Below are 24,620 nucleotides of genomic sequence, written 5' to 3'. Positions count from 1 at the left end.
TCAAGACAATAGAAATAAGTGCAAAAATAAACAAATGAGATCTAGTCAAGCTTAGAAGCTTTTGTACAGCAAAGGGAGCTATAAACAAAATGAAAAGAAAACATATGGAAGTGAGGATATTTGCAAATGATGCAACCAACAAGGGCTTAATTTCCAAAACACACAAACAGCTCATACAACTCAATGACAAAAAACAAACAACACAGTTGAAAATGGGCAGAAGACCTAAATAGATATTCCTCCAAAGAAGACAAATAAATGGGCAACACAGATGCTCAACATTGCTAATTATTAGAGAAATGCAAATCAAAACTACAAAAGAAACTACAATGAGGTACCGCCTCACACCAGTCAAAATGGCCATCATCAAAAAGTACAAATAGCAAATGAGAGGGTGTGAAGAAAAGGGAAACCTCCTACACGGATAGTGAAAATGTAAACTGATACAGTCACTATGGAAAACAGTAAGGAAGTTTCGCAAAAAACTAAAAATAGGGTAGCTATATAATCCTTCAATCCCACTCTTAGGCATATATCTGGAGGAAACTATAATCACAAAAGACAAATTCATCAAAATGTTCATTGCATACTATTGACAATAACCAAAAGACAAGAAACAACATAAATGAGCATCAAGAAATGAATGGATAAAGATATGGTACGTATATACAATAGACTGCTCCTCAGTCATTAAAAAATAAAATAAAATAATGCCATTTGCAGCAACATGGATGGACCTACTAAGCAAAGTAAGTCAGAGAAAGACAAATATCTTATGACAATACTTTTATGCAGAATCTAAAGTATGACACAATGATGAATTTATCTATGAAACAGAAACAGACTCACAGACATAGAGAACAGGCTGCGGTTGCCAAAGTGGAGGGAAGGTAGGTGAGGGATGGAGTAGGAGTTTGAGATTAGTAGATAAAAACTATTATGTATAGAATGGATAGACAACAAGGTCCTACTGCATAGCACAGATAACCATATTCAATATTCTGTGATAAACAATAATGTTAAGAATATGAAAAATAATAATATATATATAAATAATATATTTCCTGGTGGCTCAGCAGGAAAGAATCTGCCTGAAACGCAGGAGACTCGGGTTCAATCCCTGTTTTGGGAAGATCCCTTGGAAAAGGAAATGGCAACCCACTCCAGTATTCTTGCCCAGGAAATCCCCATGGACAGAGGAAGAGCCTGGTGAGCTACAGTCCATGGGGTCTCAAAAGAGTTGAGCATCACTTGACAACTAGAACAATACATATATATATATATATATATATATATATATATATTTGTGTGTGTGTGTGTGTTAGTCACTTAGTTGTGTCTAGCCCTTTGCAACACCATGGACTGTAGCCTGCCAGGTTCCTCTGTCCATGGAATACTCCAGGCAAGAATACTGGAGTAGGTAACCATTCCCAGGGATATGTACACACACACATACATATATACAGATATATAACTGAATCATTTTGTTACACAGTAGAAATTAACACATTATAAATCAACTACATTTCAATAATACATGTTAAAAAAAGAGAAAGTCACCTAAAATGTTTTCTCTAAGTTTAAATAGTACTTTTTCTTATCCATGCCATCTAAAAGCCTGTATTAGGAATATATTCACCACAAAAATGATACAGAATCTATTTACATACATTCAGGCTTTCCTGGTGGCTCAGCTGGTAAAGAATCCACCTGCAATGCAGGAGACCCCAGTCCAATAATTGGATTGGGAAGATCCCCTGGAGAAGGGAACAGTGACCCACTCCAGTATTCTGGCCTGAGGAATTCCATGGACAGAGGAGCCTGGCAGGCTATAGTCCGTGGGGTCACAAAGAGCTGGACATGACTGAGCAACTTTCACTTCCACATAATATGGAAAAACCAAATGAACATTATGCTATGTGAAATAAATCATCACAAAAGGGCAAATACTGTAGGATTCCTCTAATATGAAGAATCTAAAGCACTAAAACCCACTGAAACAGATAGTAGAAAGGGGATTGCCAATGGTTGGGGGCAGGGAGGGAACTTTGCGTTTACTCAGTTTGTTTTACAAGATGAGAAAGTTGTTCAGATCTATTTCACAACACTATGACTATACTTAACACTACTGAACTGTACACTTAAAAATGGTAAGAATGGTAAATTTAATGTTATAGTCTTTCCCATGAAAGGAAAAGGAGAAAGGGAAAGATATACCCAACTGAATGCAGAGAACAGTCGACTGGGCGACTGAACAATAACAGCAAGATATGCAGGTGCCATGCACTTTAGTGGCTGGTATGTAAGGAGGATGGCACCCCACTCCAGTACTCTTGCCTGGAAAATTCCATGGACGGAGGAGCCTGGTAGGCTGCAGTCCATGGGGTCACTAGGATTCGGACACGACTGAGCTACTTCACTTTCAATTTTCACTTTCACACATTGGAGAAGGAAATGGCAACCCACTCCAGTGTTCTTGCCTGGAGAATCCCAGGAAGCCTGGTGGGCTGCCGTCTATGGGGTCGCACAGAGTCAGACACGACTGAAGCAACTTAGCAGCAGCAGCAACAGCATGTGAAAAGGAACTAAAGAGCCTCTTAATGAAGGTGAAATAGGAGAGTGGAAAAGCTGGCTTAAAATTCAACATTCAAAAAATGAAGATTATGGCATCTGGTCCTATCACTTCTGGCAAATAGATGGGGGAAAAGTGGAAACAGTGTCAGATTTCATTTTCTTGGGCTCCTAAATCACTGCAGCCAGGAGATTAAAAGACACTTGCTCCTTGGAAGAACAGCTATGACAAAACTAGTTGCTATTTTTGTTCAGTCTGCCAGTCATGTCCAACTCTTTGCCACCTCATGGACTGCAGCGTGCCAGGCCTCCCTGTCCCTCACCATCTCCCAGAGTCTACTCAAGTTCATGTTCATTTCATCAGTGGTGCTGTCCAGCCATCTAATCCTCTGACACCCTCTTTTCCTTCTGTCCTTGATCTTTCCCAGCATCAGGGTCTTTCCAATGAGTCGTCTGTTTGCATCAGATGACCACAATACTGGAGTTTCAGCTTCAGCATTATTCCTTCCAGTGAGTATTCAAGGTTGATCTCCCTTAAGATCAACTCGTTTGACCTGTTTGCTGATCAAACGAGCTTTTCCACTCGCTTGCTGTCCAAGGGACTTTCAGAAGTCTTCTCCAACACCACAGTTCAAAGGCATCAATTCTTTGGTGCTCTGCTTTCTTTATGGTCCAGCTCTCACAACCTACGTGACCATTGGGAAGACCATACCCTTGACTATACAGATCTTTATTGGCAGAATAATGTCTCTGCTTTTTACACTGTCTAGGTTTGTCATGTCTTTTCTGCCAAGAAACAATCATCTTCTGATTTCACGGCTGCAGTCACCATCCACAGTGATTTTGGAGCCCAAGAAATCACTACTTTCACCTTTTCCCCTTCCATCTGCATGAATTAATGGGGCTGGATGCCATGGTATTTTTTTTAATATTTAGTCTTAAGCCGGCTTTTTCACTCTGCTCCTTCACCCTCATCAAGAGGCTCTTTAGTTACTCTTCACTTTCTGCCATTAGAGTGGTATCATCCACATATCTGAGGCTGTTGATGTTTCTCCTGCCTATCTCGATTCTGGCTTGTAACTCATCTGGCCCAGCATTTGTCATGATGTGCTCAGTGTATAGGTTAAACAAACAGGGTGACAGCAGACAGCCCTGTTGTCCTCCTTTCTTGATCTTGAACCAATCAGTTGTTCCATACAGGGTTCTAACTGTTTCTTCTTGATATGCATACAGGTTTCTCAGGAGATAGGAGAGATGGTCTGGTATTCCCATCTCTCTAAGAGCTTTCCATGGTTTTTCATGATCCACATAGTCAAAGGCTTTAGTGTAGTTGATGAAACAGAGATAGATGTTGTTCTGAAATTCCCTTGCTTTCTCTATAATCCAAGGAATGCTGGTGACAAATCTAGACAGCACTAAAGACAGTACTAAAAAGCAGAGACATCACTTTGCCGACAAAGGTTCTTATAGTCAAAGCTATGGTTTTTCCAATAGTCCTTTATGGATGCGAGTTGGACCATAAAGAAGGCTGAGTGCCAAAGAATTGATGCTTTGAACTGTGGAGTTGGAGAAGACTCTTAAGAGTCTCTTGGACTGCAAGACGATCAAACCAGTCAATCCTAAAGGAAACCAACCCTGAATATTCATTGGAGGGACTGATACTGAGGCTGAAGCTCCAATACTTTGGCAACCTGATGCAAAGAGCTGACTCCCTGGAAAAGACTGTGATGCTGGGAAAGATTGAGGGCAGGAGGAGGAGGTGGTGACAGAGGATGAGATGGTTGGATGGCATCTCTTGACTCAATGGACATGAGTTTGAGCAAACCCAGGGAAATAGTGAAGGACAGAGAAGCCTGGCATGCTGCAGTTCATGGGATCATAAAGATTCGGAAATGACTTAGCAACTGAACAACAATTATTTACCAGAATTAAGATACTACTTTGTATTTCCTTTGTTTTTTCCTTCAGTCCTTTCAAAATTTGTATCTAATTGAGCAGCAATACATGCATGTAGTTTAAAAATAGCATTCATTGCCTACTCATTGCATATTTACCCAAAATGAGAAATGTTATTCATAATTTATCTTGTGTGCTTCCAGAAATAGTCTATATATATTTGCATGCACATGTATGTATATGTTCATCTTGGAAATTTCTAATGGAAGTGCAATAAATACATACTCTTTCCTTGCTGTAAAAAAGTATTTCTTAAAGCTCTTTATAGGTCAAATGTATTTGATAATGTTGTAACATGAAAATTATATAATGTTTTAAACCAATGTTACTTCAAATAAATAAATAGATTGATTAAATAACTTTTTTGTTTTGAAAGGAAAGAATTCCATATATTATATCATTCCATAGAATGAAGTATTTATGTATTCACCAATTGACAGACAACTGGATCATGACTATAAACAATGTACTTAATTTTCTCAAAGGCACTTTCTGTTCATCTCTTAGTATTCTGGTGGGACTAACGCCTAGAAGTAGAACTGTTACTTGGTGTAGACAATATATTGATGGAATTTAATAGCACCACTCCTTTTGGATTATCATCTTCAGAACTCTAAACAGTGGGTGTATTTTTGTGGGTGCTTCTGAACACTTAAGTTTATAGAAATCATCTTCTAAGGATGTGCACCCTGCTGTGATAATCATGGGTGTGCAAACATCTCTTCAAGATCCTGCTTTGGGTATACGTTTTGGGCATATTGGCTTCCCTGGTGGCTCAATGGTAAAGAAATCTACCTGCCAATGCAGGAGACATGAGTTGAACATAAACCCGTTTTATGACATTTTATGCTACTAGCACTGTCTGAGAGTGCCTGCTTCCCCTGCCCTAAGGAAGAGGATCCCCACTCTGCACCATCATTTTACCCACCTCCAACATGAACCCTCTGTACTGTGGTGAGGTGGTTTGAATGTGGGCCTTGTGGCCAGACAGCTGGGGTTCAAACCTTTGTGACATCACAAACAAGCTCTGTGATTTTCTTCATTCCTCAGTGTCCTTTTCTGTAAACTGGGCATTAGAGGGCTGTTGTGAGGATATATTTAATAAATATGTATAAAACACATGAAGTAGTGTCAGGCACTTGCTAAGTACTCAGTGTGGGTTAGCACTTCTTATTGTTTTAACATTTTTTGTTAAACTGATTCTTTTTTTTAAACTTAGTTTTGTGCTAAGTGCTATGTAATGATATCATAGGTCAGGTGTGTAGTATTTATATCTTATCCTGAAAGACATCAAATTACATGCATACATTTACAATGAAAAGAAAGTTTTCCTAGGATACAATTTGAAAAGTACTGTCCTAAGCAGGAGTATTAGCAAAAGTTCTGTGGAGTTCAAGTCTGAGAGGTTATACTGTGTCACACTGATGCTATAATTTTCATTTCTCATACTGGATCCCTACATTGCACCTTAAATAGATTGTAAAAAATGGACTAGACCGGGGTAAACAGACTAAACCCGGAACCAGCTGGCTATATGGCTTTGTAAATAAAGTTTTATTGGAACACTGCCACACTCCTTCATTTATTAGTACATATTACCTGTGGTTACTTTCACAGGACAGCATAGTTGAGCAGTCGCAAAAGAGACTATACGGTCTACAAAGCCAAAAATATTTATTATCTGTCCGTTTACAGGGGAAGTTGTCTGGCCCCTGGTCGAACCAATATTTCTTTCTGTCTGAGATCTTTAAACATGATTGAACAGCATCCAGCTTCTCAACTGCTGTCCTAACCATAACTGCTCTGAAAGTCTGAGCATCAGAAATTTGCTCATCAGAAACTATTTTCTCAAAATTTTGAGACTGTGATATTAATATTAAAAAAAAAATCCTCAAAGCCTGTCTTCCTTTTTTTCAAAATTTTAAAATTTCATTACTGTGCCCCACACTGGTGGCACAGTGGATAAGAATCCACCTGCCAACACAGGAGACATGGATTCCATCCCTGGTCCAGGATTAAGCCCACAAGCCACCATTACTGAAACCTATGAGCTCTAGCACCTGTGAGTCACAACTTCTGAGACCATAAGCTGCCACTACCGAAACCCATGTGTATAGAGCCTGTGCTCCACAACAAGAGAAGCCACAGCAAAGACAAGCCCCTGCACTGCAACTGGAAAAAGCCTGCACACAGCAACAAAGAACCAGTGCAACCAAAAGTAAATAAATAAATAAAAATTCCATTAGTGCCTTTGTTTGTACAAATTTATAAAATGTGGTCCACATCAAAGGCAGAAAATTGTTCTAACTGGAAGTGCAGGAACCACAGAGGGCTGTGATCATGGCATTACTCTAATCACTCCACCTCTCCTGTGTGCCATTTTCTCAAGAACCCAATTAGTCTGGTACCAAACTACCTGAGTCCTTTATGTCAGAACTACAGACCCAGGAAATCACCCATGAAGTACACAACATATCTGTGCATTCATTATGTTTATATCATGTGTGAAAGTTGTAGACTTTGTAGACTTTAACAGTCATTCCCTATGAAACTCAGTATTAACACATTTTATGAAGCTAAGTACCAGAATTGCAGTCAGTAGGAAGAATTTCCATGAAATCCTGGTAGGATGCTCCCCGAGCTGCCCTTTCTTCCACCTTTCTAAAAGTCGGCTCAGCAACATTTCCTTTCAAAGAGTGTGTTGCCAGAGTACCTTTCTTGGTAAAAATTTGCTTTTTCCATCATATACTTTTCCTGCTTAAAAACAGTGTCCTCTCACAAATGGGTAAAAAATTCTACTTATAAAGCTATTTCCCCCACAACTCTGCCATACTCTGTTCATATTACTGTTTAAGATTTACCTTTTTCATAAAATATACCCTAATTTACATAGATCTCCAATAACACCACTTCTGCAACAACTTCAATCTATGAAATTGTAATTTGTAAGATGTCTCAAGAGTTGCTGTTTATCCTGCTACATATTTAAAATTCTACTTGCCACCACATCCCTTCCTCTCAACCTGACAACATGTGGCAATTCAGATAAGCAAAATCGTTACTTTGCAAAGCAATAAAGTCTGTACAAAGGATATAGTTATAAACAAACTGTAGTCCCTGATGCCAGAATTGATGTGAAATCGGCATGAGATGAATAAATATGGTAAAAGAATAGTGATACTTGAGAAACAAAAACAAAAATTCCTAGGAGTAGAAAAGGGAGGGTCTAAGCAATTTTCATACAAGAAGAAAGGGATGTGAGTAAAGGTTTTCAGATTGGGAAGGACTGTAATTGACAAATGGAAGGAAGGATGCTCCACACCCACTGGATGCAATCAGTCTGGCAAGAAGCAGTTGTTATACTGGATCCCAGGCTTCTGGGGACCCATCAATTACTTTGTGGTCACAGGTCAGATTCATTCACTTCTCTGCCTCAAACTTTCCAAGTTTGAACAGTTTTGACAGACCAAATCCAGTGTACATCTCTATTGTCACTGAGACCTGCAGTGAAGGGCAAATGAGACTACCTCTGTCTTTGGTTCAATAGGGCATCATCCTGGTACAACTTTGTGGGAGAAAAGTGTCAAGCCTCTTGTTAGACCTGGCACTGAAAGCCTCCCATCACATAAGCAGCATCACACGGTTGGCTAAATTTTAACCTAACTAACCATCTGGGTTGAGGTCTGTTTGAGAACAACAACTTTTCCTTAACTCAATCTAACAACTCCTTATTGAGAAATTGTAATAGGCCTGGCTTCCTGGGGCAATCAATCCCTGACCTAATGGCTGTCAGAGCCCAGGAGGGGGAGATATGTACAGAAAATTCAACTGCGGTCCGTGATGGTAAATGCAATCAACAAGACTGATCACGGTACACAGTCACTGCCTTAGGAATCAATGCACTCCACGTTCATGAGGTGGACAGTTAGGAAGCGGAGGGCTGTGTCTTCGCCAAGGCCAAGGACGTGGAAGAGATCAATACAGAATCACTGAAGTGTTGCTCCTGTTGTGCTTGAAACCATCCAGCCTCAGAGCCAAACTTGAAATCAGTGAGTCCAGAACTAGCACAAGCCTCAGACAGCCAAGGTACACTCGACAGACCCTTCTGAGCAACCTCTGACTTGATGCAGGGATTGACTCTGTTGAGTCATTAACTCATTAGCAATAAATGTACTAACCTAGATCTGAAATAAATCAACATATATTTAATGACTGAATTATCAGAAATCTCTGTCAAGAGAATTTCTGCTCCTTCTATCTCCCGACAGAGCTTCATATGTAGCGTAGTACCTACTTCCTTACATACAAACCCTCCTCCTTGTCTCTCAGTCCAGTTTTTCTTATTCTGATTCAACCCTGCTTTTATAAGCTCTTTATTTTGAAACTACAAACAGTCATATGATCTTTCTATTTATACCAAGCAAACATAATTCATTTAAACTTGAATCCAATATGGTTTATTAATTTGATTGTGCAACATTTCAAACATCCCTGCTGAAACAGATATACATGTACCAACAATCTAGATCTATTTTAACAAGGTAAATATTTTGCCATCTGTGCATCAGCTCTTTCTCTTAAATAAATACATTGGTGCATATATAACCAACAAATGGCCTCCAACCCTCAAGCTTCCAATATTTCCCTGTCTTTTTTCTACCCTCCACCCTTGGGCTCACCTTTGTTGCTCTCTTAGAACACTGTGAGATTGTTGTGAATCTTTCAATTCAATATTAATTAATCTCATTAATTAGTCTACTTGGTGTTCTAGGTTGGAAATTATCCAAAGAAGAACAAAGTTTCAAATGATTTGCTCTATTTTATATTCATTTAAGGACCTACTGCTGCTTATATTTTCAAGGCAAAAGAAATCTATTAAATGGAATTATTTATACTAGAACTTATGTTTGTTTCAAATAATTTCTTTTCTTATCTTTCTCAAATATATTTTGCCAGTCCTTTCTTAGAAGAATGCCTTTTTCATGCAAAGGGCCTGCATAGGAAGAAAAATCCACTTTATCCACTTAAAAATCTAAGTTCATTGCCTTACGAATAACAACTTCCATCTTAAATTCATAGAGTGTAACTGGAGCTCTGATGAGTTTTTAATATGAAGAATAAACCCCTAACAAATGCAGAGTGTGGAGATTCAGGATATATTATAATTTTCAAAGGTAGGACTAACTTTAACCACTTGTTATTTATTGATAACAATGAAAAAATACCTAGGCTTCATCCCATGAGGTTGGTGACTATCAGGGATAAAGAGGATGTCCTGTAGCCAAAGGGCACTGAAGCAAGGTTCCTGAAGTCTTGTTACAGAAAGTATCACCTGTCCAGGCTAACACGTGGGTGGAATGAGCTACATCCTCAAGCAGGGAGCGCAGTCCCCTCTGATCGAGGAAGCTGGAGGTTAGGTTAAGGTGCAAAACAATTTTTCCCCACAGATGGGACTTGGGTCATTCCAGTCTGTCCTTCTCACAGTCTAAACTGCACTGGAATCACCTGGTCATCTTGTTAAAATGCAGATTCTATTCAATATATTTGGGTGGGGCTGAAAGTCCATATTTCTATCAAGATCTGTCAAGTGATGCTGCTGGTCCACTGGCCACCTGCTGATTAGCAGGACCCATAGCAGTCTAGGTCCTTGCTTTTGTAGAGAAAATGGGAAAGAGAGGAGTAGAAAGGTAAGATGTGTGAGAAGAGGAAACCAGAGAAATAGAAAAGAAAGCAAAAGGTCATGGGGAGAGAGTGAAAGAGAGACAAAAAAATAAAAATAAAACAGGAAATGTGATAATATGGCCCTCCCAACATCTCCCCCTCCTAAGTGCCCCCATCAGGGTGGACACGAAGTCCTTATATGGCCCCACCTATCAACCCAGGGGTTTCGGTGCTTGGTGCAAGGTAGTCTGAGAGCTGTCCTGATCAGACCAGCTCTTTCTCTGGCCACAGGCCATGAGAGCTGAGATGACCCTCAGCCAGAGCCACATAAGTCAGCCTGTTTCCTCGCATTTCTGAGCCAGTACAGGAAAAATGAATACCAGAAGCCAGCTCACAGAAGGCACAAGGCCGGGATGATTCTTAGTTACAACCATAACAGAGACCCAGCTAAATCCTCCCCTGCTCACTGTCGTTGGATTCCCAAGTACCTAGACTGATTTGAGTTTGTAGCAATACAGAAAGGAGGGAGAATATAGGTGGAAATGGAGAGAGAAGAGAGAAATGAGGAGAAAAATACTTAATGATAGATGAAAAAATAAAGAAAGAACAGAAGGACAGAAGAAAAGAGGGAGAAATAGGAGATGAGAGGGAAGCCAAAGTAAGATAGAAGAAAGAACACCCTCCAGGAGGAAAGGTGCCCATGGCTGAGCAGGGACCCAGTGGTCAAGGGCCAGATGAGTTTTGACAAAGGACAACATTTAGAGGAAGCTATTAACCATGGTCACCTGACAGGAGAGGGTGCATCAGTCTGGCTTTCATAGAGTCAGCCCACTGTCCCCACCAAATGGAACTGATAGGGAGAAGAGACAAAGTCAGGGCAGGCTGGTAGCCTGAGAAAGATAACTGGTCAAAGTCTGTGACAGAGCCCCAGGAAGACCTAATAGATGTCCAGGTAGGCAGCGATGGAGCTGGAGCCCTGACGTCCACCTGGAATACCATCAGAGCTTTAGACTGCTCACCCATGGACCTCTTCTGCCCACCAGGCATGCTCACAGACCCACAACTTCAGAGTAGGAGAGAGGATGGAGCCCATACCTTTTCCCAACCTGGTCCAGAACTCAGAGCTCACATTAGCCTATAGATAAGAATCCTGATTCACAAGGACTGCCTCACAAAATTCTTGTCTGAATCCAAGAATCACAGTAGATTGATATGTGTTAGTTGATTTATTATCAGGGAAAGGTAAAAATAAACATTACTGGGAATTCCCTGGTGGTCCAGGGGTTAAGAATCTGCCTGCCAATGCAGGGGACAAGGGTTTGATCCCTTGTCTTGGAAGATCCCACATGCCAGGGAGCAACTAAGCTCATGTGTGCCACAACTACTGAGCCTGTGAGTTAGAGTTCACAAGCCACAACTACTGAGCCCACGTGCCACCACTTACGAAAGCCCTAGCACCATGCTTTGCAAGGAAGAGTAGCCCCTGCTCATAGCAAGCAGAGAAAGCCCATGCAGCAATGAAGACCCAGTGCAGCCAAAAATTAATAAATAAAATAATCAAAAAATAAATAAGTTAACTATAAAAATAAAATAAACATTACTGAACTTTGCCAGTGACCACTGATCTGTTGTATTGCTCACTTCAGTGCTGTTCTATGACCCTCAGCATCCTAAGATTCTGGCCATTTTCTGATTTAGTTGGACTGAACTCGCAAACACATCTTCTAAGTCCTATGAATGTTCAGTATCAAGCCTTGTCAAGCCACCTGGTTTCCCAATGCACTGATGTAATCCATGCTTGTTCACATCTTATAGGAAATGAACCCCTTATCTCACCTGTTTTTTTTTCAGTGATATCCCTTCCACTGCATTTCAAATGAGGACGTTTACTCTGCACATCAAAAGAGTGTGTGTGTCCTGAGAAGTAGGGCACCACTTGGCAAGAGATGGCAAGAAGTTTACCTTCATTTAAGACACAGTCCTACACTTCATTTAAATAAAATCCTTTTAGAGTGTATTTTACAGTTCTGAGTACTTAATTTATTTGGTTATTTTCACACAGAAATCTAATTTAGCCATGGAAGCAGTCACTCATCAATAAATATTAATGTGAAACATATCACCAGTAAAGAATATAATTTCTTTTTTAAAAAATCAATAAATTTGGATAACTAATCTTCAGTGATTGGAGCTGAAGTCCTCAGATTGCTTAGTCAAAGATTTCACTGCCAGCTATGTCTCAGTTTAATAATTTGGAGAATTTAGGGAGGTATACATTGCATTTCACATATTAATTAATATCCCATGGCAACCATATGGGAAAGCATATGGACAACTTGCCCAAAGCAACATAAGTAAAGACCTTTTGTCTTGCTATCATCTAATGTCCATTTTCAACAAGGAATTAGGAAAAAAACTCTTCCCAGTTTTTGGAATTTGGAATTATAAATGAAACAGTTAACCTGTGTTAGTGGACAAAGTTTGTACAAACAGTAATAGAGGCAGAAGAAGAAGAAAAGCACTTTAAAAAAATAAGACAAGGAGAATATCCACAAAACTTTTACGGCCAGAGAAGGAGGGCTTGATTTGGACTTCTTGTTTTTAAGATGTAGAAGGAGGCCTAAGAAGAAAGCCTATACATGGTCTTTCTTCCAAGGGGTCAAGGTTGCCCCAGAGAGGCCACAAGCTGGGGACACTACTGTGAATGAGAACTGTATTAGTGAGGACACGGCAGTAGCTTCTTATGGGGACCATCAATGAAATACTAACTGTGAGCTCGTGCTTAGATGCCCCAGCAGCAAGACTCCATATGACTTTGAAAAAATCTTCAGATCCAGTGAGAAATGTGTTTGATAGGAAAGGATACCAAATGAAAAAAAGAAAAAATCAGAGATGTGCAAATACATTAAGGTGGGCAGAATGGCCCCAAAGATGTCCAAGTCCTAAAGTCTGGAACTGTGAACATATGACTTTGCATGACAAAAACAACTCTGCAGATGGGATTAAGGTTAGGAAGACTGTCCTGGATTACCTGAGTTGACCCAGTCTAACCACAGGAGCCCTTAAAATAGAGAACTTTCTCCAGTCAGAAGAAGAGGAAATCAGAGAGATGAAGCAGAAATAAAACAAGAACACAGAGAGATTTAAAGGTGAAAGGGACTTGACCTGCTGCTGTAAGAGTAGACCACACAGAAAGCATAAGGAAGGCAGGAGACCTCAAGGGGCAAAGACCAGCCCCCAGCTAACAGCCTGCAGGGCTGCAGTCCTACACCCAAAAGGAAGTAAGCGAGCATGTACACAGAAGTGTCAGCAGGGAAGTTCTGACTGCTACCATCTGAAAGGCCTGCTTGCAAGGCTGGCCCATTCCCAAGACTCATGATAAGGGTGGCTCACTGTGCCTAATGTTTTTAAAGTGAGTGGAAGTATAATTCATAATTATCAAGTAGTAAGACTTACTGCTGTCAACGCCAATTGTGTACAATGGGCCCAGAGAAAAAGGCAAATTCATTTAACCCATGATAATGAGTGCTGAAGATGCAAGGGTGAGCCCCTTTCCTAAAGGAACTAAAAATGCTAAGAGAGGAGAAACACCTACACTAGACCTTCAAAGACCAAGAGCTACAAGCTGGGACAAAGGGCTACAGAGAAAGCACAGAGCAGAGAGCTCAGGAAAGGCAACCTGCCAGAAGATAGAGTCTACTCTTTCAATAATTCAACAAACATTGACCAACTTTCTGCTCAGACCCAGGCACCATGAAGTGCTAGGGACACAGGCAGGGTAGGCCAGGTCTCTATTTACACAAGTTCAGGAGTGGGAGGCAGGCTACTTCACCAGTCTTTTCTGTGTGATACAATGCATAGGTCTGAGGAATCCTTCTGTTCTCATCTGTATGGTCTTGTATTAACAATGCCACCATTCCTGACCCTATTTCCACAGGGCACTTGATCATTAAACAGACTGACAGAAGGTGATGCTTAGATGTGGTTCCCCTAGAACCTGATTAACTGAAAAATAAGAATTTTCACACTTTCTCAATCAAATGGAGTTGAAGGTGGGAAAAATATAAACCTTAATTCATACGACTAAGAATAAGCAGGCACCCTGAAGGCTCAGACAGTAAAGAATCTGCCTGCAATGCAGGAGATGAGGGTTTGGAAGATCCTCTGGAGAAAGGAATGGCTACCCACTCCAGTATTCTTGCCTGGGAAATCCCATGGACAGAGGAGCCCGGCAGGCTATAGTCCTTGGGTTTCAAAGAGTTGGACATGAGAGAATAAGCACAACCATTAGTTACCTAATTTTGAAAAATAACATGCAATTTTGAACAGTTTCTCTTTATAAGTAGATGCTTCATTTAACTTTAACTTATTCTTTTAAAAACACAAATTTTATTTCATATTGGAGTATAGCCAGTTAGCAATGTTGTGATAGTTTCAGGTGGACAGCAAAGGGACTCAGCCATAGATATACATGTATCCTTTCACCCTAAACTGTCTTCCCATCCAGGCTGCCACATAATATTGAGAAAAGTTCCCTGTGCTATACAGTTAAACCTGCTTACTCTTAAAGAATACTGGCCTTAGACCACCTGACCTGCCTCTTGAGAAATCTGTAAGTAGGTCAGGAAGCAACAGTTAGAACTGGACATGGAACAGCAGACTGGTTCCAAATAGGAAAAGGTGTACCTCAAGGCTGTATATTGTCACCCTGCTTATTTAACTTATATGCAGAGTACATCATGAGAAACGCTGGGCTGGAGGAAGCACAAGCTGGAATCAAGATTGCTGGGAGAAATATCAATAACCTCAGATATGCAGATGACACCACCTTTATGGCAGAAAGTGAAGAAGAACTGAAGAGCCTCTTGATGAAAGTGAAAGAGGAGAGTGAAAAAGTTGGCTTTAAGTTCAACATTCAGAAAACTAAGATCATGGCATCTGGACCCATCAATTCATGGCAAATAGATGGGGAAACAGTGGGAGACTTCATTTTTGAGGGCTCCAAAATCACTACAAATGGTGACTGCCACCATGAAATTAAAAGATACTTACTTCTTGGAAAAGTTATGACCAACCTAGACTGCATATTAAAAAGCAGAGACATTACTTTGCAGACAAAGGTCTGTCTAGTCAAGGCTATGGTTTTTCCAGTAGTCATGCATAGATATGAGAGTTGGACTATAAAGAAAGCTGAGTGCCAAAGAATTGATGCTTTTGAACTGTGATTTTGGAAAAGACTCTTGAGAGTCCCTTGGACTGCAAGGAGCTCCAACAAGTCTATTCTAAAGGAAATCCGTCCTGAATATTCACTGGAAAGACTGATGTTGAAGCTGAAACTCCAATATTTTGGCCACCTGATGTGAAGAACTCACTTGAAAAGACCCTGATTCTGGGAAAGATTGAGGGCAGGAGGAAAAGGGGATGACAGAGGATTAGATGGTTGGATGCCATCACCAACTCAATGGACATGAGTTTGAGTAAACTTCAGAAGTTGGTGATGGACAGGGAGGCCTGGTGCACTGCAGTCAATGGGGTTGCATAGAGTTGGACACGACTGAGTGACTGAACTGAACTAACTCTGGTTTGGACTTGGTGCTTTTATAATTAGCGCAACACTGATAACTGCTTCCAATCATATACATGGCAACTGCTTGTTTAGAAACTTTGTCAGGCAGCCCTAAAAACACTTACAAATCCCTTCCCATTTTATTCTTTTAATTAGTGTTATATAATTAACTAGTTCTTCTTGATTCAATTTACATCAACATTTACTGACAAACTTAATAATAAGTGCTCCCGAGACAAAAATATTAAGTAGACCACAGTCTATTAGGTCTTAACATAACATTAGTGTCTAAGGAAACTCAAACAAGGGCAATTTGTTACCCGACAAATATTATCATTTTGTTGCCTATTAGCCTTATTGATAACAGGTTTTTAGTTGACATTTTTCCTCTTACCATGACAATTCAGAAAAAAAAAAAAAATTAAGTTACACAACATCCTTAGACTAAGTTAAATGGAAGTCACACTGTATATTTTTTATTGTGGTAAAATATATCTAATGTAACATTTAGCTCTTTAGACATTTTGAAATGCACAATTCTAGACATTAACATTCACGCTGCTGTGCAACCATGGCCACCACTCATTTCCAGAACTTTTCATCTTCTCAAACTGAAACCCTGTCCCCATTAAACACTAATAGTTCATTCCTTGCTCTTCTGAATTCCTAAATTACATTTTTAATAAAAAGGAAAAAAGTAATTTTGTCTCCATTAGACAAATCTTCTTCAGGTCACACACACACACACACACACACACACACACACACCATTGGTTGCCCCATCACCCAGTTGCAAACCCTGGGCGGATCTTTACAACGCTCTACTTTTGAAGCTTTTCACTTGGAACAAACTATGATTTAAAGATATGAAATCCTAACTATGTAGTCGATTACATATATTTTAAAATTCCAAAAGTTAAGCAAACAAAATTTAATTCTTCTAAAAGGAGCATGAGTATGTGATCAGAATAGAAACTATGTCACTGATGTAGATTGAAGTAACTATGATTCAAAGAATCCTAACCATATATTGTCCATAAATTGCAAGGAGCCACACAGTGCTCAAGTTCCTGTGGGAGCAAGAATTCAACACATGCCTCAAGAAGTCCTCCACAGAAAGACTTCTTCATTACATCAATTTTTAAATGTTTTGAGTCTTTTAGAAATTTCGATTTATCAGAGGGCACAGAAAACAATGAATACGCTTTAATTAAAAAATGCTCAGGCAATATAAACCACTGTGCCTGATATTAAACAAAAATAAAGTGAGCTGTATGTGATTTATTTAAACCTTAAACTACACACTGTTTAAAGAAATAATGGGAAGACATTTCTCCTGCATTGTTTTACTTTTTACTTATTTCATAAATTATACATAGACAGTGTATTCTAAAATGTCATATGTGCCTTGCATTCAGTGGGAATATTTTTGAGTAATTTAGGAGGCTCTGTTTCTGCACTTGACCTGACAGATGGGCAGCAAAATGTCGTAACTGGCATAGTTCATACTCTGAACTGTATTGCTTCTCAATAGATGCACATACCCGGATGCTTTCCTCTCGGCGATATTGCTTCCAGTTCCTCCCACCATCACTGAACATCAGGAGGTAGCTGGTCACCCAGTCGGAGCTCCCATATCCTCCCTGGGTGGCCACAGCCGTGACCTCACTTCTCTCTCCAAGGTCAATCTGCAGCCACTGGTATTTATTTGACACAAGAGGAGACCAGCCACCAGCTCCTTTTTATGGGGAATAGAAAAAAAAAAATGATAATGATGGAGAAATCTTTGAAATTTTTATTAACCTGGAAGAATAGTATCATAAATGAAATTTATAAAAATCATAGTTACAAATTCTTCCTTATATAATGCCTCATAATTACACACACTTATACAAACAAAGAATGAAAACACAAGTTAAGTGTAAATGAATGAAGCTTATATTAACTGGACTGTCTGTAACCCTTGACTCTCTGGAGTTTGGGGGTCCCACTAAGTGAAAGTGCTTAATATAACAGGTGGACAACAGGTCATCACATCAGTGCTTGGAACTAGTGCCTTTATTGGCTTTAATGCATGACTTGCCCTCTATTGGCCATAAGGAAAATACCCAGACCATGGTAGAACTAGAAAACGTTAATTCTGGATTCCTAAGGAGAAGAACTACAGTGTTGAGTACCGGGATGACAAAGATGGTTGTGGCATAGCCCTGCACTCAAGGTGCTCACGGACTCATAATAGACAGTATAACTTAAGAACAATTCAAAGAATAATTTGAAAGGCAACATGGGAGTGGTGAAGATGAAATTAATTTCTGTGCAGGGGAGCAAGAGTTCTGAACAGACAGGAGGTAGGATGAATGAGAATCCAGGGGAGGCTAACGATAAGGAGTTTCTCACATATTGATGAAAATAGGTGCAGAGTAGAAATCCCTGGGCTAAGCCAGTGCCGGTAAGAAACCAAAGAATTACAGATTTCTGAGAATGTATTATTGGTATATTTGTTCTTCCATTTATTAGAAACATGAGTTTTGAATTTGCATTTAGATATCACAATATAATACGTTTTGTTCATTTAAATTATTATACAATATACAATTGGGAAATAGATCTGAAATGGATTCTAGAACTGATATTTTTCTAATCATCCACGTCTAGAAAACAGTGTCGTGTAAACAATCCCTAACATGAAAAAAGTAGCTTTAAAAGTTTTTTCCCATTATTCTTACACCTAATTTGAGACTCTTATAATAAAACCTGATACTGTAGGCAACATTTATTATCTTCTTATTAAGGGCAATTATTAACATCCACACCCTGTTTACTAAAACTGTTATGACTCAGTGCACATCAGGAGATGTGTGACATGGTTACAGGCCAGCTCAAAGGGAACTGGAAGTGGGGTACTTACATCAGTGTGTGGAGCTGTCACCAGCAAGTCACCAGCAAGTGGGCACATCTATCGCTTCACGATGTCCTCTGTTAATTGCACTGCGTGTATAACCCTTGCTGCTGCTGCTACTGCTGCTAAGTCACTTTAGTCGTGTCCTACTCTGTGTGACCCCATAGACGGCAGCCCACCAGGTTCCCCCGTCCCTGGGATTCTCCAGGCAAGAACACTGGACTGGGTTGCCATTTCCTTCTCCAAGGAAATGTATAACCCTTAGTTAAGTCTAAAGCTTACAGATTTTCTGTTACTTCCTCATTTCCTGTAGTAAATCTTTGTACCAATATTATAAATTTTCTTCTCACTGTGTCACAAGCACAATATCTTTTTCTTTGACCCAGAATCTTAAATATGCCACATTTTTGGTTGTTCTGTAATACACTTTTTAACTTTCTATTTTGAAACAATTTCAGATTTACAAAAGAGTTGCAAAGATGGGTAGGGACTTCCTGTCTACTTTTTCCCTAATGTCTCCTAATGTTAATTTCTGACATCACCATGGCACTTTGATCAAAACTAAGCTATTAACACTGGTACAAGGTTAAAGAAATGATAAACTTTATTTTGATGTCTCCAGTTTTTCTACTAACCCACTTTTTCTGTTCCAGGATCCTGTGTTGCATTTAGTGTCTCCTTAGTGTTCTACAATCTGTGAGAATTTCTCAATCTTTCTTTGTCTTTAATTACAGGACTGATCATCACCCAACACCTTCCTGCTACTTCTGTTCATTTGTGCAAAGGTCCCAACTAATATCTGATGAATAAGAAGTCCCTCTGAGTTCTAGCTGAAGGCTAACTAATAGTCCCAAGTAACATTACTCGGCAATTGCCTATCATTTTGTAACCAAAATAAGTCAAATATTAGGTGTTGGCACTTAGCTGTCATTTTAACTTAGAGATTCTATTACAAAATTTTATATGAATCCTTTTAAATCTCTGAGAAACTATTAAATGTCCTGTATTCTGACTTACATTAGTTAGTATCAAAGGATGTATTGATGATACACTTTAAAAAAAAAAAACTTCACAATCTTTCTGTGTCATTTTTAATCTCTTCGGAAGTCAGGAAGTATCATTAACATGTTATGAGTACCACTTGTACAGAAGCACAACAGACTAAAAAGTATCAGCATGTTTCCAGCATGTTGCCTTGGGACCAGACTCTCTCACAGATACACCTACATCTCTGTCAACCAGTCTTCAACATCTGCAGGTAATCGACCTTGAACACTTCATATCCCTTACCTGTGGTGAGGAGGTGCTGCTGGTATGCAAATTGAGCTATTTGATTAAGTAGGTACTCTGCTAAAGTAATGAAACTGCAGAATCCCCTGTGCTGTGGGGCAATTCATTTCAGTTAGATAACACAGCCACGGGATAATCCCCAGATACCTGCTGGGTGATGATGTGAGTTACTGTGCTTTTGCTCATTCACATAGTCCACAGAGGTGACTGCCTCTTTTTCTAATGACTGCAAAAAGTTGGAAATACACAAATATAACCTGAACACTGTTAGGGAGCCCAGAGCAATCTTACTGACCAGTAGAGCTGAACCAATGTTCTGCAATAAATGACAAAAACGGGAGAAAATGAAGTAGCCTAAACTTCTCACAAGCATGTGAGAAGGATGTGCTGGATGTGCTAAGGACCCTCCCAGATGCTCCAAGTGTTACTTGACACACACCCTGCAAGTAAGACAGGTGTTACAGTCTCTGCTTTGCAAAGAAGAAACAACCATTTTAGGTTCTGATGAGGGTGTTTTAGGAGAAAGCAATGGCAACCCGCTCCAGTATTTTGCCTGGAAAATCCCATGGGCGGAGGAACCTGGTAGGCTGGAGTCCATGGGGTGGCAAAGAGTCGGACACGACTGAGCGACTTCACTTTAACTTTTCACTTTCATGCACTGGAGAAGGAAATGGCAACCCACTCTGGTGTTCTTGCCTGGAGAATCCCAGGGACGGGGGAGCCTGGTGGGCTGCCGTCTATGGGGTCGCACAGAGTTGGATACGACTGAAGCAACTTAGCAGCAGCAGCAGCAGCAGAGGGTGTTTTATTAAAGCTTAGCTCCCTTTTCATTCTCCACCCCTTCTAAGACCATATCTCTGTGATTTGTCAGTTGTTCTGTATTGTTTATTGATAGCCAGACTGTATTTGATATTGCTATACTGGCAGACATGGATTTCCCAGGTGGTTCAGTGGTGAAGAATCCACCTGCCAATACAGGAGGTGCAGGTTTGATCCCTGGGTCCGGAAGATCCTCTGGAGAAGGAAATGGCAATCCACTCCAGTATTCTTGCCTGGGAAATCCCATGGACAGAGAAGCCTGGCAGGCTATAGCCCATGGGGTACCAAAGAGTTGAATAAGGCTCAGGGACTAAAAGAGCAAACAATTGGCAAATATATTAGAAGGTTTGTCTCCACTTATTCCTTTGTGACTGCTTCCCCTTACCTTTGGTGGGATCAGACACAGGCAGTGACTTGTGTCTTTGGAGGAGAGGAAAGGTTGAACAGGAAACTCTCAGCTGGTACCTTAATTATCCTGGTCACTGACCACAAAGACAATGACCCCTGCTCCTGGTGACCACGGGGCATGAACTGTCATAAAGATTGTCAGCTTTTTGCTGAGAGGGAAATTACCCAGAGCTGAAAAGAAAAATAATTTCATGCCTTTCTCAACTTTCAACAAGATTCAGAGCAGAGAGATACCCAAGGGACCAAAGTCAAATGGGTTAATTTGAAGTGAAGAGACCCACCCAACTCCAGGGCATTTATATGTCAAGTAAGTAAATGGCTAAATTGAAACTGTCACCAAGGGAATTTTCCCTTCAAGATCTCCATTACGTTGCCTCAAATGGATCTTATCAAGCTCTGAGGGTTTTTTTCCCTCACTTAAATGCATCATAATTCAGAGAAGAGGCTTCCCTGGTGACTCAGATGGACCCAGGCTTGATCTCTGGGTCATGAAGATTCCCTGGAGAAGGGAATGGCTACCCACTTCAGCGTTCTTGCCTGGAGAATTCCATGGACACAGGAGCCTGGTGGGCTATGGTTTTTCCAGTAGTCACGTATGGATGTGAGAACTGGACCATAAAAAAGGCTGAGTGCTGAAGAACTTATGCCTCTGAATTGTGGTGCTGGAAAAGACTCTTGAGAGTCCCTTGGCCTGCAAGGAGATCAAACCAGTCCATCCTAAAGGAAATCAACCCTGAATAGTCATTGGAAGGACTGATGCTGAAGCTGAAGCTCCAATACTTTGGACACCTGATGTGAAAAGTCGACTCACTGGAGAAGACCCTGATGCTAGGAAAGACTGAAGGCAATAAGATAAGGGGAAAGCAGAGTATGAGATGGTTGGATAGCATTACTGATGCAATGAATCTGAACAAACTCCGGGTGATAGTGAAAGACAAGAAAGCCTGGCGTACTGCAGTCCATGGGATCATAAAGAGTCTGACACAATTTAAAAACTGAACAACAACAGCAAATTCACAGGAGAGGTATTACTGATTCCAGGCAGGGCTGGGTGAGTAAGGAGAGGATGAGAGAAGCAGGAATGACAGATGTCCCAGGAAAGAGGGGCTGATGGATGGGCAGGCCCTGGGGGTGCTCTCTGACCTGCCTGCTCAGAGATCTCTGGGCTTTAAATACTGATGTTTTTGTCACAACCCCACCTACAGTGCTGAGGAAAATTTAAGCATTTGGTCCAGCTCTGATTTCTTAAGAAGCAGTTTCAACTAGCTACATATACCATTCCTGACTATCAAGATGTAGAGAAAACACAGAAACTTTGCCTCTGGGACCTGTCTAGGAAACCTCTGATCCCCTTTCTGCTGTATTCCCAGCAATCTGTTAGCAGCCTGAGCAGGAGAGAACAGACCGTTTTCCAAAAAGTGAATCCATAAGGGGAAAAAAAAAAAAATCACATAGCAGCCTAGAAAAACATGTTCCTGTACTAAGTGCAAACATACCCAGTAATGGCTTTGTAAGAAGACAATTCAAAATAAAATTTAAAAGTGTATACTGATTAATTTGTGATTTCAGTTAAATGCCAGTATGGGGTCGCACAGAGTCGGACACGACTGAAGCGACTTAGCAGCAGCAGCAGCAGTATTAAAAGGAAAAAATCACAGTGTGACTGTTCACCTGTGACTCCCTGAAGGTCTGTCTGAAGCATCCCAAGGGACAACTTTCAATGCCTGTGGCATTTAACATTCACTGCTGCAGCTCTTTCTGCATATTTTAACTGTGAATGTTTATGGCATTGTGCTTTGTACCATTTATTAAATTTTATAAAGAAAAAAGAAAAAGAAAAGAAAAATCCATTGCTACCGTGTGTTTTGTTTCGCTTCTCATATATACCAATGTTAGGTAGGGAGTTAGGCATTAGCAACAAGGGATGGCCTAGCCTAAGGGATGCAAGCTGATCTCTAAATCTCACCCCAGACATGCCCAGGAAAGCTCACAGATAAACTACAAAAATAACCACAGAGACTGTTGGAACTGCTGCACAAGCACTCCAGGCACATAGTGGATACAAACTAACCACAGGGGCTTCCCCAACTCCAGCACACAGTGCCCTTGAGGCACAGATGTGTCCTCAAGTGACCTTAGGCAGCCAGGGGCCCATTAAGGGTTCATAAATATTCTATACATATATCCATCTGATTATAACAGACTAAATTATGGGAAAGTCATGTGCAATAAAGCCTACTGTTATGTAACTTGCAACTGCCAGCCAGCCTTGAGCATACATCTATTTGCATTCCTTTTCCTGGTTGGTGGCTGGTACAAGCCGTACCTCGCCTCGGGCAGAACCAGGAGGAGAAGATGGGAAGTGTTAAAAAGGGAAAGTCAAGAGGGATACTGGCCACTCCTTCAGGATGGGAAGTGTTACAAAGGAGAAGTCAAGAGGGATCCTGGCCACTCCTTCAGGGTCAGGTACGCCCTCCTTTCAGGAGTGTACTATTCATTATCTAATAAAAGATCTGTCTGCTTGAGCTGTAACTGAGCTGTAAACCAGTCTGTTGTTTCAAATTCTTGCCACAAAACAGGAGCCTGAGATATCCTGCCTGCATTAGTCCATCCTTCCAAAGCTTTGTAAACCAACCCGACACTCCTAGTTCAGTACAGTTCAGTTCAGTCGCTCAGTCGTGTCCAACTCCTTGCGACCCCATGAATCACAACACGCCAGGCCTCCCTGTCCATCACCAACTCCCAGAGTACACTCAAACTCATGCCCATCAAGTCGGCATGCCATCCAGCCATCTCATTCTCTGTCGTCCCCGTCTCCTCCTGCCCCCAACCCCTCCCAGCATCAGAGTCTTTTCCAGTGAGTCAACTCGTCGCATGAGGTGGCCAAAGTATTGGAGTTTCAGCTTTAGCATCAGTCCTTCCAATGAACACCCAGGACTGATCTCCTCTAGAATGGACTGGTTGGATCTCCTTGCAGGACTACCAAGTGTTAAAAAACATACAGTAGAGAGGCAATCAGAGTTGAGTTGATTTTTAGCTTTTCAGTTCTTATTTGTTTGAAGTTCTGTACTGACAAGACTATAAGATGATTTTGCTAATTTCTCATCTTAGAAATAAAATGAGAATTGTCCAGCAAGCCTATAAACCATCCAAACATGTAGTACTTCATTTTGACTAAATAACATGTATGGCCAAGCTTATTTGTTCATCTCCTGTGAAATCTTCATGTTTACCAAAGGTGCAGCTCTGAGATCTGGTCTAATTCTATGAAAGCATCATCATGCATCTTTCAGAGGGCCCCTGAGTTACTCAGAACAAATATGAGTCCGGATCATTCGTGGGGTCACTCAGAATAGGCATCATTTCCCTCTGATGTGTAGAGAACAGTGGGGAATCCAGGATGCCCAGAAGGCCAGGAGGCCAAGCACTCTACTCCAAGGCCCACACCAT

The 24,620-nt window shown here is 40.6% G+C and overlaps 1 protein-coding gene across 3 annotated transcripts in view; it reads right to left on the bottom strand.

The window, feature by feature from the left end:
- The window catches only part of LOC129557341 (contactin-associated protein-like 3), a 226,172-nt gene that overhangs the window by 157,830 nt on the left and 43,722 nt on the right, over positions 1–24,620 (bottom strand). For all 3 annotated transcript variants that reach the window (XM_088837704.1, XM_055427898.2, XM_088837703.1), the window contains one exon: positions 17,299–17,492. In XM_088837704.1, the coding sequence (XP_088693830.1) occupies positions 17,299–17,492 (194 nt within the window). The remainder of the gene's footprint in view (positions 1–17,298; positions 17,493–24,620) is intronic.

The sequence above is a fragment of the Moschus berezovskii genome, chromosome 7 (genome assembly GCF_049115385.1).
Source record: "Moschus berezovskii isolate FMDL1 chromosome 7, NW_MosBer_1.0, whole genome shotgun sequence".
NCBI lineage: Eukaryota > Metazoa > Chordata > Mammalia > Artiodactyla > Moschidae > Moschus > Moschus berezovskii.
Note: the sequence above shows the minus strand (reverse complement) of the source record. Positions and strands in the feature narration are given on the sequence as shown.